The following is a 14854-nucleotide window of genomic DNA, read 5'->3' as shown; positions in this document are numbered from 1 at the left end:
ACTGCCCTGGCTGGTGTGGCTCAGTGGATTGAGCGCGGGCCTGCAAACCAGAGTATCATGGTTCGATTCCAGTCAGGGCACATGCCTGGGTTGCAGGCCAGTTCCCAGCAGGGGACACACGGGAGGCAGCCATACATTGATGTTTCTCTCCCTCTCTCCTTCCCTTCCCCTCTAAAGATGAATGAATGAAATCTTTAAAAAAAATAAAATTTATTTATACTTTACTTTTTATCTCATTTCATTTCCCATATTTTAAAAAGCTACTAATTTCATTCTTGAAATACTCATAGGAAGGATGAGTATGCAGATATTTAGGAATATGTAGTTATCCCCTGTAAAGATTCTGTATATAGAAAGGCAGTTTTTCCATCAGAAAGTTATCTTTTTAATTAAGATTTTATTTATTTATTTTTAGAGAAGGGAAGGGAAGGAAAAAGAGAAGAGGAGAAACATCAGTGTGAGAATCATTGATTCTTACTGGTTCAATTCCTAGTCAGGGCACGAGCCTTGGTTGTGGGCCAGTCCCCAGTTGAGGGTATGCAACAGGCAACCAGTGTTTCTCTCCCTCTCTTTCTCCCTCACTTCCCTTCCCTCTGAAAATAAATAAGTAAAATCTTTTTTAAAAATCACAAAAATAATACATATATAGTATGTGAAGGAAAAGTATAGAAAGTTATAACATGAACTTATAACAAAGGAGACTAGTTACAGTCTTATGTGTTTCTCTCTTCTCACTCTGTGTTTCAAATTATGGAGCTGTAGCCTGAAAAAAAGTAGTGAGGAAAGACCAGGAACATTGAGAAAGCAAGAGGCATAAAGTAACATGGGACTTTTGTTATCATTTATCAATCTTAAGCCATGAACACAAAGTTTTGATTTGAAATTCAGGTTATTTTTTAATACATTCAGATTCTTCTTACTAAAAGGAGTAAACACTTATATATATATAAGATAGATAGATAGATATATTTCTATCTGTCTACAAAATTTAAGTGCACAGGAAAACTTGGACCAAGTAATTCATTTTAGTGTTTAGTAGACTCTCCTTAGAAATCTATTCTTCTTGGACATATTGAAATTTGCTGAAAATCAAAAAATACAAAACCAGCCCTGGCTGGTATAGCTCAATGGATTGAGCACCAGCCTGCGAACCAAAGGGTCACTGGTTCAATTCCCAGTCAGGGCACTTCCCTGGGTTGCAGGCCTGGTCCCCAGTAGGGACCCACAAGAGGTAACAACACATTGCTGTTTCTCTCCCTCTCTTTCTCCCTCTCTCCCTCTCTACAAATAAATAAATAAAAGCTTTAAAAAATACAAAACTGGTGATAAGTTTTTTTAACTTTTTTCAAGACTACTGAAATTATATAAAGGAATCAATGTATAATTTAGTTTTTGCTATTTATTCAGTAATTCAAGTTGTACTTTATTTTTCTTTTTGAAGAAGTGGATGTCTAGTCTTACTGTTTTGTCCTTTTAATATAGCTTCTTTTAAATCTAATAAATACTTTTCAACTTTTTATTTACTCTTTGAGGTGTTATACTTGTAATTCAACATCTGTTTTCATGTTTTTTTCTTCATTATACTTCTTTAGATATGTGGTCATGTTCTTCAGTTGAAAAAATAATTTGATTTATTATTCTTAAAGCTATTTTAATGCCAACACACCTACCAGGTACACCATATAAATCATCCCTGTACTTGCTTCCAGAAGCTCAAGTCCTAATCTGACACATTGTCCAAACTATAAGGATTGTCATCATTTTTGACTCCCAGCTTGGGTCTCGGCTTTATTATAAGGTCTACTCTAATGCATGGATTGGATGTGGGTACTATATCTAATATACTTACATTAAAATAACACAGAAAGGGCCATAATGAAAAGTTACTGATTGCTTCTGAAATGTCTTGGCTCTAAAATGAACATAATCAAATAGTGTCAGCAGGCTACCTCAGCATATCTGTGATAAAACATTGCTAAACACCACCCTATCTTAATATGTTGTATTGATATCTAATGATGGAAATCTCAGGACTTTTAAGGCAAAAATGAGAATTATAATGCTACGTTAGACACTATTTCTCATGAGTTGGGGGCATGATAGATGCATAAAATTTTGATAACAATTATAATATGCACACAGAGGAAATTATATGTGATATAGCAGTGGAGAAGGATTGGGGCACATTGTTCTGAATAAGATTACTATGCAGCAGTGGTTCTCAAAGACGGTCTGGGCACTTCTGGAGGTCCCCAAAAACCTTTCAAGAAGTCCACAAGGTCAAAACTATTTTCATAATAATATTTAGATGTTATTTGCCTTTTTTATTATCTCACGAATGTACAGTGGAATTTCCCAAAAGCTTCATGACATAATATGACAGATTAAATATAGAAGCATAGAGGAGAGTCCAGCTGTCTTTCTTCTATTAACCAAAGATTTGCCAAAATGTTAAGCAATGCCACTCTTCACTAACTTATTGTTATGAAAAAGTTATATTTAATTTAAAAAGTACCTGTTAACATGTAATGGGCTTATTGATAGCATTAAATTAATAATGTATCATCCCTGGATGGTGTGGCTCAGTGGATTGAGCGCGGGCCTGCAAACCAAAGGATCACCAGTTCGATTCCTGGTCAGGGCACATGCCTGGGTTGCAGGTCAGATCCTACTTGGGGGCATATGAGGGGCAACCATATCTTTTTTTTTTAATAGTTTCTTTTTAATATTTATTTATTTTTAGAGGGGAAGGGAAGAAGAGGAAGAGAAACATCAATGTATGGTTGCTTCTCATGCATCCCCTGCTGGGAAATGGCCCCTGCCGGGAACTGGCCTGCAACCCAGGCATGTGCCCTGACTGAGAATCGAACCGTGATCGTCTGATTCACAGGCCCGCACTCAATCCACTGAGCTACACCAGCCGGGCGCAACCATATCTTTTACACATCAGTGTTTTTCTCCCTCACTTTCTCTCTTCTTCTAAAAGTAAATATACAAAATATATTTACTTCCCTTCTTCCTAAAAGTAAATATATAAAATATTTTTAAAAAATTAATAATGGATCAGCCCTGGCTGGTGTAGCTCAGTGGACTGAGCGTGGGCCTGCGAACCACATGATCATGGTTCGATTCTCAGTCAGGGCACATGCCTGGGTTGCAGGCCAGTTCCCAGCAGGGGACTCACGAGAGGCAACCGTACATTGATGTTTCTCTCCTTCTCTCCTTCCTTTCCTCTCTGAAGATAAATAAGTAAAATCTTAAAAATAAAAAAATTAATAATGGATCAATGAAAAATTTTAATTTCTCATCCATAGCTATAACCCACATTAACAAAAATCCTTTGGGTTATCATTAAGCTTTAAGTGTGTAAAGAGGTCCGGGGCCAAAAATTGTGAGAATTGCTGCTTTGCAGTATTAAAATCAGTCTCGGGCTTTATCATCATGATACATAGTAATATCTGACAGGTGTATCTGAGTGGCCTTAAGTAACTGACATCCATGACCACAGATCTTTCATTCTTATACTCTGTTCCATGTATATTTTATACCATTAACACAATGAAAGGAAAAACAAAACAGTCTACCTCATAGAATCTTCCTCATTTGTAATAAAATTTTCATTTCCTGACACACAGGTGTGATTCTCAGACACGTTCAGCTCAGCAGTGTGTTGAGTTTAATTTTCATGGGTTGCCAGCAATTAGGAAGAGGGTACCGTGTGAAGGACACCCTAGAGCCTCCTACATATATTTGTGTAAAAAACAGCATTTTAAACCATTTACTGCCTGTGAAAGTGTGTGTGTTTTGTATTCACTCTTCTAGTTCTCTCTTTACTGTAGAAAATTTCAACTATTGCTATAGTAATGAATCCTTGTGAGCCTACCACCCAGCTACTTTCATACTACTTCACACACAAAAGAGATTTTAAATAAATCTATTGTTTCAGATAATGCCAATAAGAAGTTTAAAAAGCCACGAAATTAAATTTGGCTTTAGCTTAATGGGGGATGGTGTATACAATTTTTGGAACTGTGAAATAGAATTAATTCCTTGTACCTTGTACTTTTTTAGAGAAATAAAACCAGTCTTGTACCAATTAGTGAAGAAAGAAATTCCCTTATGTTATTAAATTCTACAATCCTCTGGTCCTCTGATCCCTTTCTACCAATGATCTTTGATTGCTGCTTTATTCTTTTTTTTTAAGATTATTTATTTGTTTGTTTTTAGAGAGAAAGGAAGGGAAGGAGAAAGGGAGAGAAACATCAATGTGTGGTTGCCTCTTGAACACCCCACCGGGGACCTGGCCTGCAACCCGGACATGTGCCCTGACTGGGAATCGAACTGGCAACCCTTTGGCTCATAGGCCAGCACTCAAATTCACTGGGCTACACAAGCTAGGGCTGATTGCTGCTTTATTCTTTATATCTTTGTGGGGTTTTTTCGATAAAGTAATGTGCTTGTTACAAAAAAATTCAAATAATATAAAAATATAAAAAAATACAGTGTTGAATATTTCTCATAAGTTTACTCTCCAGGGAGGAGCATTATTAACAGCTCAGAACATATATCTCCAGATACTTTTTCTCATTATTTGTATATTTTTAAAATTGTTTATAAAAATGTAGGCTTATACTATTGCAATAGGCAGAACAATGGCCCCTAGAGGATGTGCATGCCCTAATCGTCAATACCTGTGAATATGTTACATAGCAGCAAAAGACCGTAGATGTGATGGAACTGGGGATAGTATGCTGGATTATTCGGATGGCCCCAGTCCAATCCTGGCTGTAGTCAAGAACCAGCAGGTGAAGGACTCAGGCTGCCTTTGCTGCCTTTGCTGCCTTTAAAATGGAGGAAGGAAGCAGCAGATGAAGGAATGTGGGCAGCCTATGGACGAAGAGAGTCAGGGAAACAGATTCCCTCCAAAAAGGAAGGCAGCCAGGCCAGCACCTTGATTTTAGCTCAGTGAGACTCTTCTTGGACCTTGAACCCAAAGAACTGCAATAAAGGGTGTCTTACTTTAAGCCATCAAACTTGTGGTGATTTGTTATGACAGAACCACAAAATGAATACAGCCACACAGACAGTTGTACATCTTGCTCTGTGTGGCTGAGCAAATTCACTCAGCACTCTCTTGAATAAGTGTTTGGTGTGGTGGCTCTCTTTTTTATTGACCTAACTTATATTGGATTTGTTTTATTTCCAAGAGGTATAGAGAAAAAAACTAAAAAGTAGGTAAACTCTATGGACATTAAAGTGAAATAAAGTATAATATTCATGATGTTAGAAAACTCAGACAGTAGAGAAAGCTACCAAGGAAAAAAGGTTCCTCTTCCCCCACAAACTCCTGCAATTATCCTCTCCCTAAAGGTTAACCATTCTTACCTTGTATAGGGGCTAATATAAATTGATTTCTGCCTGGTGGGAAAAAAAGGAAAAATTTGCACGTATGCCCACATAAATGTATTTATAAAATATTTATGCAAATATCCACATAACTGTATTTGTATGTTTGATATGCATGTTTTGTTACGAAACAGTACTGTATATACTGTTTTGCATCTTGGTTTTGCTTTTTTTTTTAACTTACAATTGAGCACCTACAGATCTAGCGTTTGATAGAGGAAGGACCATACTTACTTAACTAGGCCATGATTAGATATCCCTTGATTGCTTCTAGTGCTCTGCAATAACATACTGGGCTGCCTATTCCTACCAAGATGATTTAGTGAACTTTTTGGAGTGTATTCCTGGAACAAACTCCTAACAGTGGGATTACTGAATCAATGGTTACTTGCAGTTTTTAAGTTAATAGATTAGGTTAAATTATCCTCTCCAACAGTTTGCTCAATTTACATTTCTACCCTCAGTTGTAAGAATTTCTGATTCTGCTCAATCATGGTAACTTTATATAACAGCAGATTTTTTGTGTGTGTTTAATAGGTAAAAATGGACAGTATATCATTTGAGGGGCTAATTTTATTTTTAATCATCATACAGTTTCTTTAATTACAAATATTAATTGTCCTATCTTCCTCCTCAATCTTCCCAACCCTGTAGCAATGGTCAAAAGATTACCAGACAGCTTTAATTCAGTTCATGAGGCGAATTTGAGGCTCTTCGACAGTAGTGAAAATGGCAGGTTGATATTCAAAGCTTAGTGCTTGTATCAGGGAGAAGGTCTATTAATGGAACTTGGGAGTTGTTTTGTTCTGCAACTTGGTTTTCAAAACACACACAGTGTGATAGAGCATTGTTATTTTAAATACATAGTGACAGCAGCAAGGTTTGTTGCCACCTGAATGTGTGAGTGTTTTCAATACACTCCAGTAAATTTCTGTCATTTTTCATGCCCATTGTCATAGGTATTTTTCATACATTTTATTTTCACAAGAAGAATTAATGCAATAAGGAAATATATTCATTAAGATCTAGCAAGCTTTAGTTAAGATGATTTGGAAATCAAGTAACACTTGCTTAGTCAAAATTTTGTAAAAACTTGCTCCTATTGTTTTTCTTTGCTTTTTTTCAGTCTGCTTTACAAGAACTTGAAGAATTGAAACAAATTGTTCCCAAAGAATCCCTGGTATACTTCTTGATAGGAAAGGTAAAGATTGGTGCCATGGTCCTGGAGTGTGGCTTTTATAACAAATACTAACTTCTGGAGAATAAATGTAATACTTACTGTGGAACACCTATGGAGCAAATTCAACAAGAGTACTGAACTTACTGATCTGGGAATAAACAATGGATTTAGATTTAATGTTTAAGAAGATAATATTCTTCTGAAGGGGCAAGAACACACATCCCATAAGCCTAACCCTACTGTGGCTTTAGGTGTATATTAACACTTGCAGCCGGCCAGTAGCCAATAATGAGTTCATAACTTGAGACTACCTTATGGAAAGTCTTCAGCTTCCAATGATCAATAAAATATTTACCAAAAGAAGAAAAATAAAGGCAGTACAGACTGGGCTTCCCGATGTCAATTGGTTAAGGTAGTTGGGAACGAACAGTAGACAGACGTTGAGAGTTGAAGTAATTCCATTTAAAACCAGTGTAAATGAATACTAATCAAGCAGTTTATAGTCCATTTCCTTCCATTGTCATTGTTCCATTCAGAGTGGGACTTTATTGGAATCTCACTACCTGAGAGATATATGCAAGGAATTCTAAAAATAGTATCTGAATATATTGAAAGGAACTCAAAAGTTGACATGAGTTCTTCTATAGGATGAAAATGTTCTCATCAGAATGGGTTTATAGCACATAAATCAGGAGCTGAATTTCAATTATAAATGTTTAGGATTTTATAGTTGAAGCTCACAACTTAATGAAAAATGTAGTGCCGCTCTTTATTTTTAGGTTTATAAGAAGTTAGGTCAGACGCACCTCGCCCTGATGAATTTCTCTTGGGCTATGGATTTAGATCCTAAAGGAGCCAATAACCAGATTAAAGAGGCAATTGATAAACGCTACCTTCCAGATGATGAGGAGCCAATAACCCAAGAAGAACAGATCAGTGAGTATCATCCATATGCATTAGGTTTGTTTTTTGGTTACTCAAACCACAGAGCTAGTGAAACACCACAACCGAATTAAGTAACATGGGGCAGATGTTTCTTTAATTTTATTTTTCTAACCATGGTATATTCTTTATACAGAGTGGAATTTTAGGGAAATTGAACAGGGTGATAAAATAAGAAAGGACATGGAGTCACGTAACTAGTCTCAGTTCTGGTTCAAGTTTGCTATGTGATTTTTGACAAATTCATTGCTGGCTTTTACCTGGGCCTCGGTTTATATTTGACTCTGTAATGCCTGCCTTACCTGCTTTATAGGAATATAGTGTGGGGGAAAAAGATGGTAGATGTGATGGTATGTGGGAACCATAAGTGCTAAGCAAATGAATAATAAATTGGAGCATATTTTTAGTTATCAACATATCTGTAGTAGTGGCTATTCAAATTCTGAGTAGCTGTGGCAAACCCAAAATCCAAATATGTATTATATATAGAGAGATACAGATATTTATATTTAGATAGATATATAGAGAGATATGTATATATATAATATGTATATTATATATGTGTGTATATATATATTAATAAAAATCAAGGGATCAAGATAAGAAGAGGAACAAAGAATTATAGTTTAAGGCACTTAATATCCCTAAATTTAGTATATATCTTAAAATAACTAGTGAGAGCCAAGACTTAATGTGTGTGTGTATAAATATATATAAACATATATATATGTTATATATATATATAAGGATGTATGGATATATATGTTTTATCCTTACCAGAGGGCTTTTTTTTTCCCACTGCTTTTAAGAGAGAGAGAGACAGAGACAGAGAGAAGCATGTATATGAGAGAGAGACATCACCCTTCTCACAGACACCCCGACCGGGGCACAGACCTGCAATCTGGGTGTGTGCCCCAACCAAGAATGGAACCTGCAACCCTTCGGTTACAAGATGATGCTCCAGCCAACTGAGCCACACTGGCCAGGGCTGTATCAATATTTTTAATAAGAGAATTGAATAATTTCTGATGAGATAAACTTAGATGCCTTTATTCCAAAAAAAAACTTGGTGAAAGGCTTTAATTAAAATTATAATTTCTGTAATTCCATTAATCCTTTTTAAACTGAATGTTAAATTCTGTGTTTCTGTAGACTAGCAGGAACTATCCCCAAAGTAGAAGAAATGTCAGTCTTTTTTAATGCCTCAGAGAACTAGTTCTAATTCCTATGATAGGAATAAGGAATTGATTAGAGAGAGGTAGTTTTAGTAGTTAAAACTTTAATTAAAAGTTAAATGAAATAAGCCCTGGCTGGCGTAGCTCAGTGGATTGAGCTCTGGCCTGCGAACCAGACGATCGCGGTTCGATTCCCAGGCAGGGCACATGCCTGGGTTGCAGGCTGGTTCCTTGCAGGCTAACTACCAGCAGGGGACGCACAAAAGGTAACCATACATTGATGTTTCTCTCCCTCTCTCCTTCCCCTCTAAAGATAAATAAATAAATAAAATCTTTTAAAAAAAGTTAAATGAAATAAACTAATTTCAGACCTTGCTAAGGAACTTGAAATAAGGAACTTGAGTTACATTTTATTGAAGGATATCAGGATTTTTAAGAGCCTTTATTTAAGGTCTCATTTCTCTGAGTTCAGTGGTTTTCCTCACTTATTTTTATGACCCAACAAGAAATACTTGTCAGACACCTTACTGCAGACTTTGTTTTATTTTTTCTAAGTGGGCACAGACGAATCCCAGGAGAGCAGCATGACAGATGCGGATGACACACAACTTCACGCAGCTGAAAGTGATGAATTTTAACTTCTGGAAATCAGACTCTTACACCTGGATGTGTGACTAGTGCTGACATGTTTCTTGTCCCTCCACGTACTGAGTCTTCACTCTTGAGCCGCAGTGTCATCATCCGTGACCTACACCGGGAGTGTGCCACTTTCATTGGGCCCCGACCGCACACAGAATGAAAGGCAGTGCAATACTTAGCTGCTAACAAGACTGGCTCTTTCACCAGTATGAATGACAGTTTAGGGGGCAGGGTGGGGAACTTTCTTTTTTCTTTAATCTCCCTTTGTTGGAAAGCTATCATGGAAGGAAGAGTTGTTTTATCTTGAAGGAACCATTAGATACGGAAAATAGTGATGAACCAGAATTTTTTGGTCATTTTCCAGAATTTTGTTTTTATTTGGTTCTGTTCCTGATAAACAGAGTGACTGACCTTCATTTCTAGGTTCTTCAAGAATGGTGTTAGCAAGTGCCAGATGGAACAATAAAAGACATTGCCTATAACAGAATAACTTGCTTGCCAAGGAATGTAAATTACCATAAACTTGCAGTGTCTCCCATAAACAAATGTAATGGGCATATGGGGACTCATGTGTAGGAATCAAACACCCCTCCATACAGTGTACACTTATTCTTGGCAAGAATGCTTTAATGTCTAACCAAGAATTTTAATTTATTCATCTTGCTTCAAAGTGTTGATCATTGTTATCTTGGTATTGCAAACCTTCAAGTTGGTCCTTATACCATATTGCCTCCTCTCTGAGTTCTGTGGGATCACCTTTAACATTCAGAGATGATAGAGTGGTTGCCCACCGAAAAGCCAAAACAAGACCTTTAATAACCATTTAAGTTCACCATAGGAATCAAAATGGAAACACTAAAGTAGAGAGACTTCGAGAGATCATGATAGTGAAAGCCTTAATACAATCAGAATTGTACCATAACCTTTAGTCTATATTTGTTCAAGACAGTATGCCTTTGACTTTTCTAAGTGTTTAAGCAGGGTGCAAGAATGTATGCTCACCTTTGTTTGAGGTCATTTCTGTTCTTTTTTGGCTCTCTCTGCTTCAAATTACTTTCAGTAATGTGAATCACCAAAATGTTTACTGAGAGTGATTGGGTTAAGAATTGGGAAATTTTTAGCTGAAAGAAAAGAAGTTCTTATGAGGGAGATGAGTTCTCTCCTGAGTTTGTCATAATATTGGTTGGTGTTTTGGGGGAATGGCCACAATTTTAAAGATCTAATTATGCGTAATAAAATGGGAATTATTGGAATTTCACAGTAACAGATTTAAAGTCTTAAATTGTGTATCTCCTTTATTGTAATGTATTGAAATTTTTAGAGAAACTTTAGTTAATGTTTTATTAAGTGCCAATGTCAGAATATAACAAATTATAATTTTTTATGAATGACAGGCCTACAGTTACTATTTTGGATTATTTGATGAAGGACACACTTATCTACTGGTTACCGGTATTAGTCAAGCTGTGAAAATGAGGATTACAGGAGATGTGAAAAATTTAGCCTGCAGAGTCAGTAATTTTCTGTCATTTACTCTTAATCCACTCATTTAAATGTGGATAAGATACCATTATAAATTAATTCAAGTCAGAGTCTTAGATTCGGTATTGGGTGCCAGAGAGGTATTTAACAGTTTCCTACCCAAAACTTTGTATATGTGCTACCCCCAAAAAACAGTTTGTAAGAAAAAGGAGAGATTAGAAGTAAATGAATATCATTAAAAACGCCCAAAGGCCAACACTTGGTTTCTAACAAATATTTTGTTTTATTATCCATTAGTTCTATAATATTTAATTTTATATTCTTTTATTTTTTAATTGGTAAATCATAAGCCAGCTGTATAACAGTATCAAATAGAGAGTTTCATAGAAGGCTTCAACCTGAGCTCCATGTAACAAGGCCTAGAGAAAGGTAAGCTCAGAAGGTAATTTGCTGATACGTAATAGGTTATCTTTCTGTAGTAGGAATTTATGTCCTGTGCCAGAGTGGAATGAGAGACTTTCTGGTACTAATTTTGAATTGTGACCTTTATCCATTGAGACCAAGGATAAAGGATAGTTGTGGAGGGCACACCATGGTGGCGGTTGACTGAGGGACGCTCAGCCCAAGCTTGGCTTGATTTTATTTTTCCTCACTTTCAAAGTCGTGTAGGTATTTGAAGTCTCATTGCCCACCTAGTAACCGTTTCTGGCTTTATCTCTCTCTCTCTGTCTCTCTCTCTTTCTGTCTCTCTCTTTTCTTTGTGTGTGGAGTGGGGATCAAACAACCAGAAGAGGACATACATTTTGATAAAGCAAAGTGTTTGCTTCAAATTTTACAAGTTACTTTGAAGGAAATTAAAGATACTCAGTGCTTTGACATCTCTTTTTCCTCTCTAAGCTTTTCACACATGTACATGCACACACTTTTGTTCGGAAGTTATGTTGTGGCATTGGATATTCTTCACCCGTGAAAATGGTTCTTAACTCTGGGATTTTAAAATATTTTTTCAAGAAAACAATGGTACTCAAAATAATAAAAGGTGGTCCCTACATTTTCTGTATTTCATTACTTTAAAATTTTTATTTTTTCCAAGAACTGCAAGTAACATTTGAACCATGCTGCTGTTGTACCTTAAACAAAAACTCAGTGATAACCAGTATTTAGTCTATTAAAAATGCTCTTTTGCAAGAAAAAAGTTTGGAAGTCTCTGATTAGCCAGAGTACGGGTCTTCACTGAGAAATATAGTGACCTGTTTTCTTTGTGAAAACCTGGGAAAATGCAAGTGTGGGTGTGATGTGTGTTCTATTTGCATTGAAACAATGTAATTTTGTGTCTTCTTTTTGCCTTTCCAGACTTAATTCAGAAATTGTACAGTCTTTGGGGGGGAGTCTTTTGTTAATATATTTGCAATTCATTAAAGGATATGGAAAATCCAAATAAATTACTTTTGAAAGCAATTTATAATCAAGTTGTTAAAGCTATATAAGAGCTGTGCGGTCTGTATTGTTATAGTAAAGCACAGCAAAATTGTGAGAGATTACAGTTTTATGTTCCACAAAAGTGTAGGGTAATGTTTCTTAATTTTTTCATATATATATATTATATATATAATATATACACACACACACACACTCTCTCTCTCTTTTTTAGTATTTGGGATTTCAAAATAAATATTGTGACAAAAAATAGTGATTTTTAGAATATATATATTTTTTCAAACTGTAGAAGCCCCTTGACAGCAGCTGCTACTGTGCAAGTCAACTACTGATCCTTTACTCATGTGATTTCTGAAATTCCTTTAAAAGGGACACAAAGCTTTTTAAAAAAAATAGTTTATTAATTTTTAGAGAATGAGGAAGGGAGGGAGAAAGAGGGAGAGAAGCATCAATGTGTGGCTGCTTCTTGCTGCCTCCAACTGGGGACCTGGCCCACAACCCAGGCATGTGCCCTGACTGGGAATCGAACCGCTACCCTTTGGTTCGCAGGTCGGCACTCAATCCACTGAGCCACACCAGCCAGGGCACTTTTTTTGTTCTAATTAGAATCTGTTGTAAAAATCAAGATCTGGGAGAAATAGAATATAAAAACCAAATTTTACTCTAGTTTGATATCCTGGAGAAAGTAGAGAGCACTGCACAGTTTTGTTCAGATAGGACAGAGTTAGCCACAGGGTGAAACATGAAATGGGCTGAGCCAAGTGAGCCAGAGCGAACCAGAGTTCATAACTTTCCCTAGGGCTGCCATTTACTGTCAGCTAGACAGGGATTACTGGAGGTGCAGACAGGAAGTATTCTTTGGCTCATTTAGCTGCTAATTAATGGTTTATGAAGGTTTGTTGTAAGTTTTATTTTTCTTTGTAAGTACAAATTTTGCTAAATAGCCATGTTTAATGAGATCTTGACATGTGTACTGTGTAACTTATTTTGTACAATATTTTCAGTCCTCAACCCTACAAGGTAGGTATTTCCCTGTTTTACAAAAGAGAAAACTGAGGCTCTGCTTTTAGATGATTGAGCTGAACACTTGTGGCCGAGTGTGTCCAAAGTCTTTTACTTAGTTTAGGATTTACTCTGAAAGTTTCAAATCACGTACAATATTGACTTTTAGGAATCCTTTCTATCATTTTTAAGTTGTCTACTATAGAAGTTCAGGTTTTGTAAAGGAAATTTATTAATCATAGGTTCAGATCCATCATACACATTGCTCTTTGATCTGTATCCTGCCTCTCTCCCTCTCACACTGAAATCAGAAGTATGTTACCCCCCCCTTGAGTGACTAGAATTTGCTTTCAAATAGAACATTTAAATCCTCAATTTTCTTTTACTTCTTAGGTGTTTTCTTACCAATTTCCCCTAGTAAAAGCATTCTTCTATTCAACACCCCCAAAATAGAATTTGCAGTTTGATGCTAAAATCCGTATTTGAGAAAATTCAAGTTCTTGAAAATGCATGCATAATGTTTCACTGGATTTTGACTAAGGAAAGGAGTAACAAGCAAAGAGGAACAATGAAGTAAAATGAAGGTTTCTAATCATGTATTTTTGAAGAACACTAAACTGATATCTAGGAAATATAGATTTGGCCCGTTGGTAGCAGTGCGACCCTGAACAGTTCACTTAAACCTCCTCATCAGTACAAGGAAGATGAGATCCCTCCTCATTACTGACAGGGGACTGCGGGGCGAGTGCGTTCAGGCATCATGGAAATGCTCTGTGAAACCGATGCACTGCACACGTGTACACTGGTGTGACTAGGGTGATGATGTTGTGGAGAACTGGGCTAATCCAAAACATGATCCCGTGAGACAAGTTTCCTGTATCTTCATGTAGAACAGGGATTGTTCATGGCCTGGAGGCCAAATCAGCCTATTGCCTGCTTGATTTTACAGGAACACGGCTGTGCCCATTTGTTTATATGTTGTTTACCGTTGCTTTCTCACTTCAGTGACAGAGTTGAACAATGGCACAACTTGAGAGACTAGAGAGAGTGTATGACCCGCAAAGCCTTAATATTTACTGTGCTATTTTATAATATATATATAGATATGCACACTACATATGGGTTGTACTGTACATAGAGAATTTGACATTTTTTATTTTGCAACCCCTGATATAGAAATTATATCTGTATCGGCATAACCATCTGCAAATCACCTAAATAATGTGTTGTCTGAGATGCCATAGTCTTCTCAATACTTTGTGAGTTATGTCATTGGACAAAGTGCTCCACAAGAAGAAAAATCTCAGTGATTCTTAGTTTCTGAGTTAAAAGGCTTGATTGGTAAAAGGTGTGTGTGTGTGTGTGTGTGTGCATGTATATATGCATTCTTAAACTTATTGTCATTTTATAGTACTTACAGCAATCCATGTTACATCTGTGTCCATAACCATTTGCATATCTCAAATAATACTAGGGTTTATTTGGTTTTTACTTAGCATGTATAGATCACTTTGATATGAGCATAATCTCATTTCATCTTTATAATCTTGTAAAGTAAGGCATGTATTACCTGCTTTACACAACAGGAAAC

The 14854-nt window shown here is 36.3% G+C and overlaps 1 protein-coding gene across 10 annotated transcripts in view; it reads left to right on the top strand.

The window, feature by feature from the left end:
• Positions 1 to 12282, top strand: part of CDC27 (cell division cycle 27) — a 57666-nt gene extending 45384 nt beyond the window's left edge. For 7 of the 10 annotated variants that reach the window (XM_037069777.1, XM_037069776.1, XM_037069775.1 and 4 more), the window contains 3 exons: positions 6533 to 6607; positions 7366 to 7522; positions 9259 to 12282. In XM_037069777.1, coding sequence (XP_036925672.1) covers positions 6533 to 6607; positions 7366 to 7522; positions 9259 to 9341 — 315 coding nt within the window. In that variant the 3' untranslated portion in view covers positions 9342 to 12282. The remainder of the gene's footprint in view (positions 1 to 6532; positions 6608 to 7365; positions 7523 to 9258) is intronic. The other 3 variants (XM_037069782.1, XM_037069781.1, XM_037069779.1) reach the window with 1 other exon arrangement.
• The last annotated feature ends 2572 nt before the right edge of the window (positions 12283 to 14854 follow it).

This window comes from Sturnira hondurensis, unplaced genomic scaffold (assembly GCF_014824575.4).
Source record: "Sturnira hondurensis isolate 20B ecotype Veracruz unplaced genomic scaffold, ASM1482457v3 Scaffold0018728, whole genome shotgun sequence".
Classification (NCBI taxonomy): Eukaryota; Metazoa; Chordata; class Mammalia; order Chiroptera; family Phyllostomidae; genus Sturnira; species Sturnira hondurensis.
This window is presented reverse-complemented; position numbering and strand designations above follow the sequence as displayed.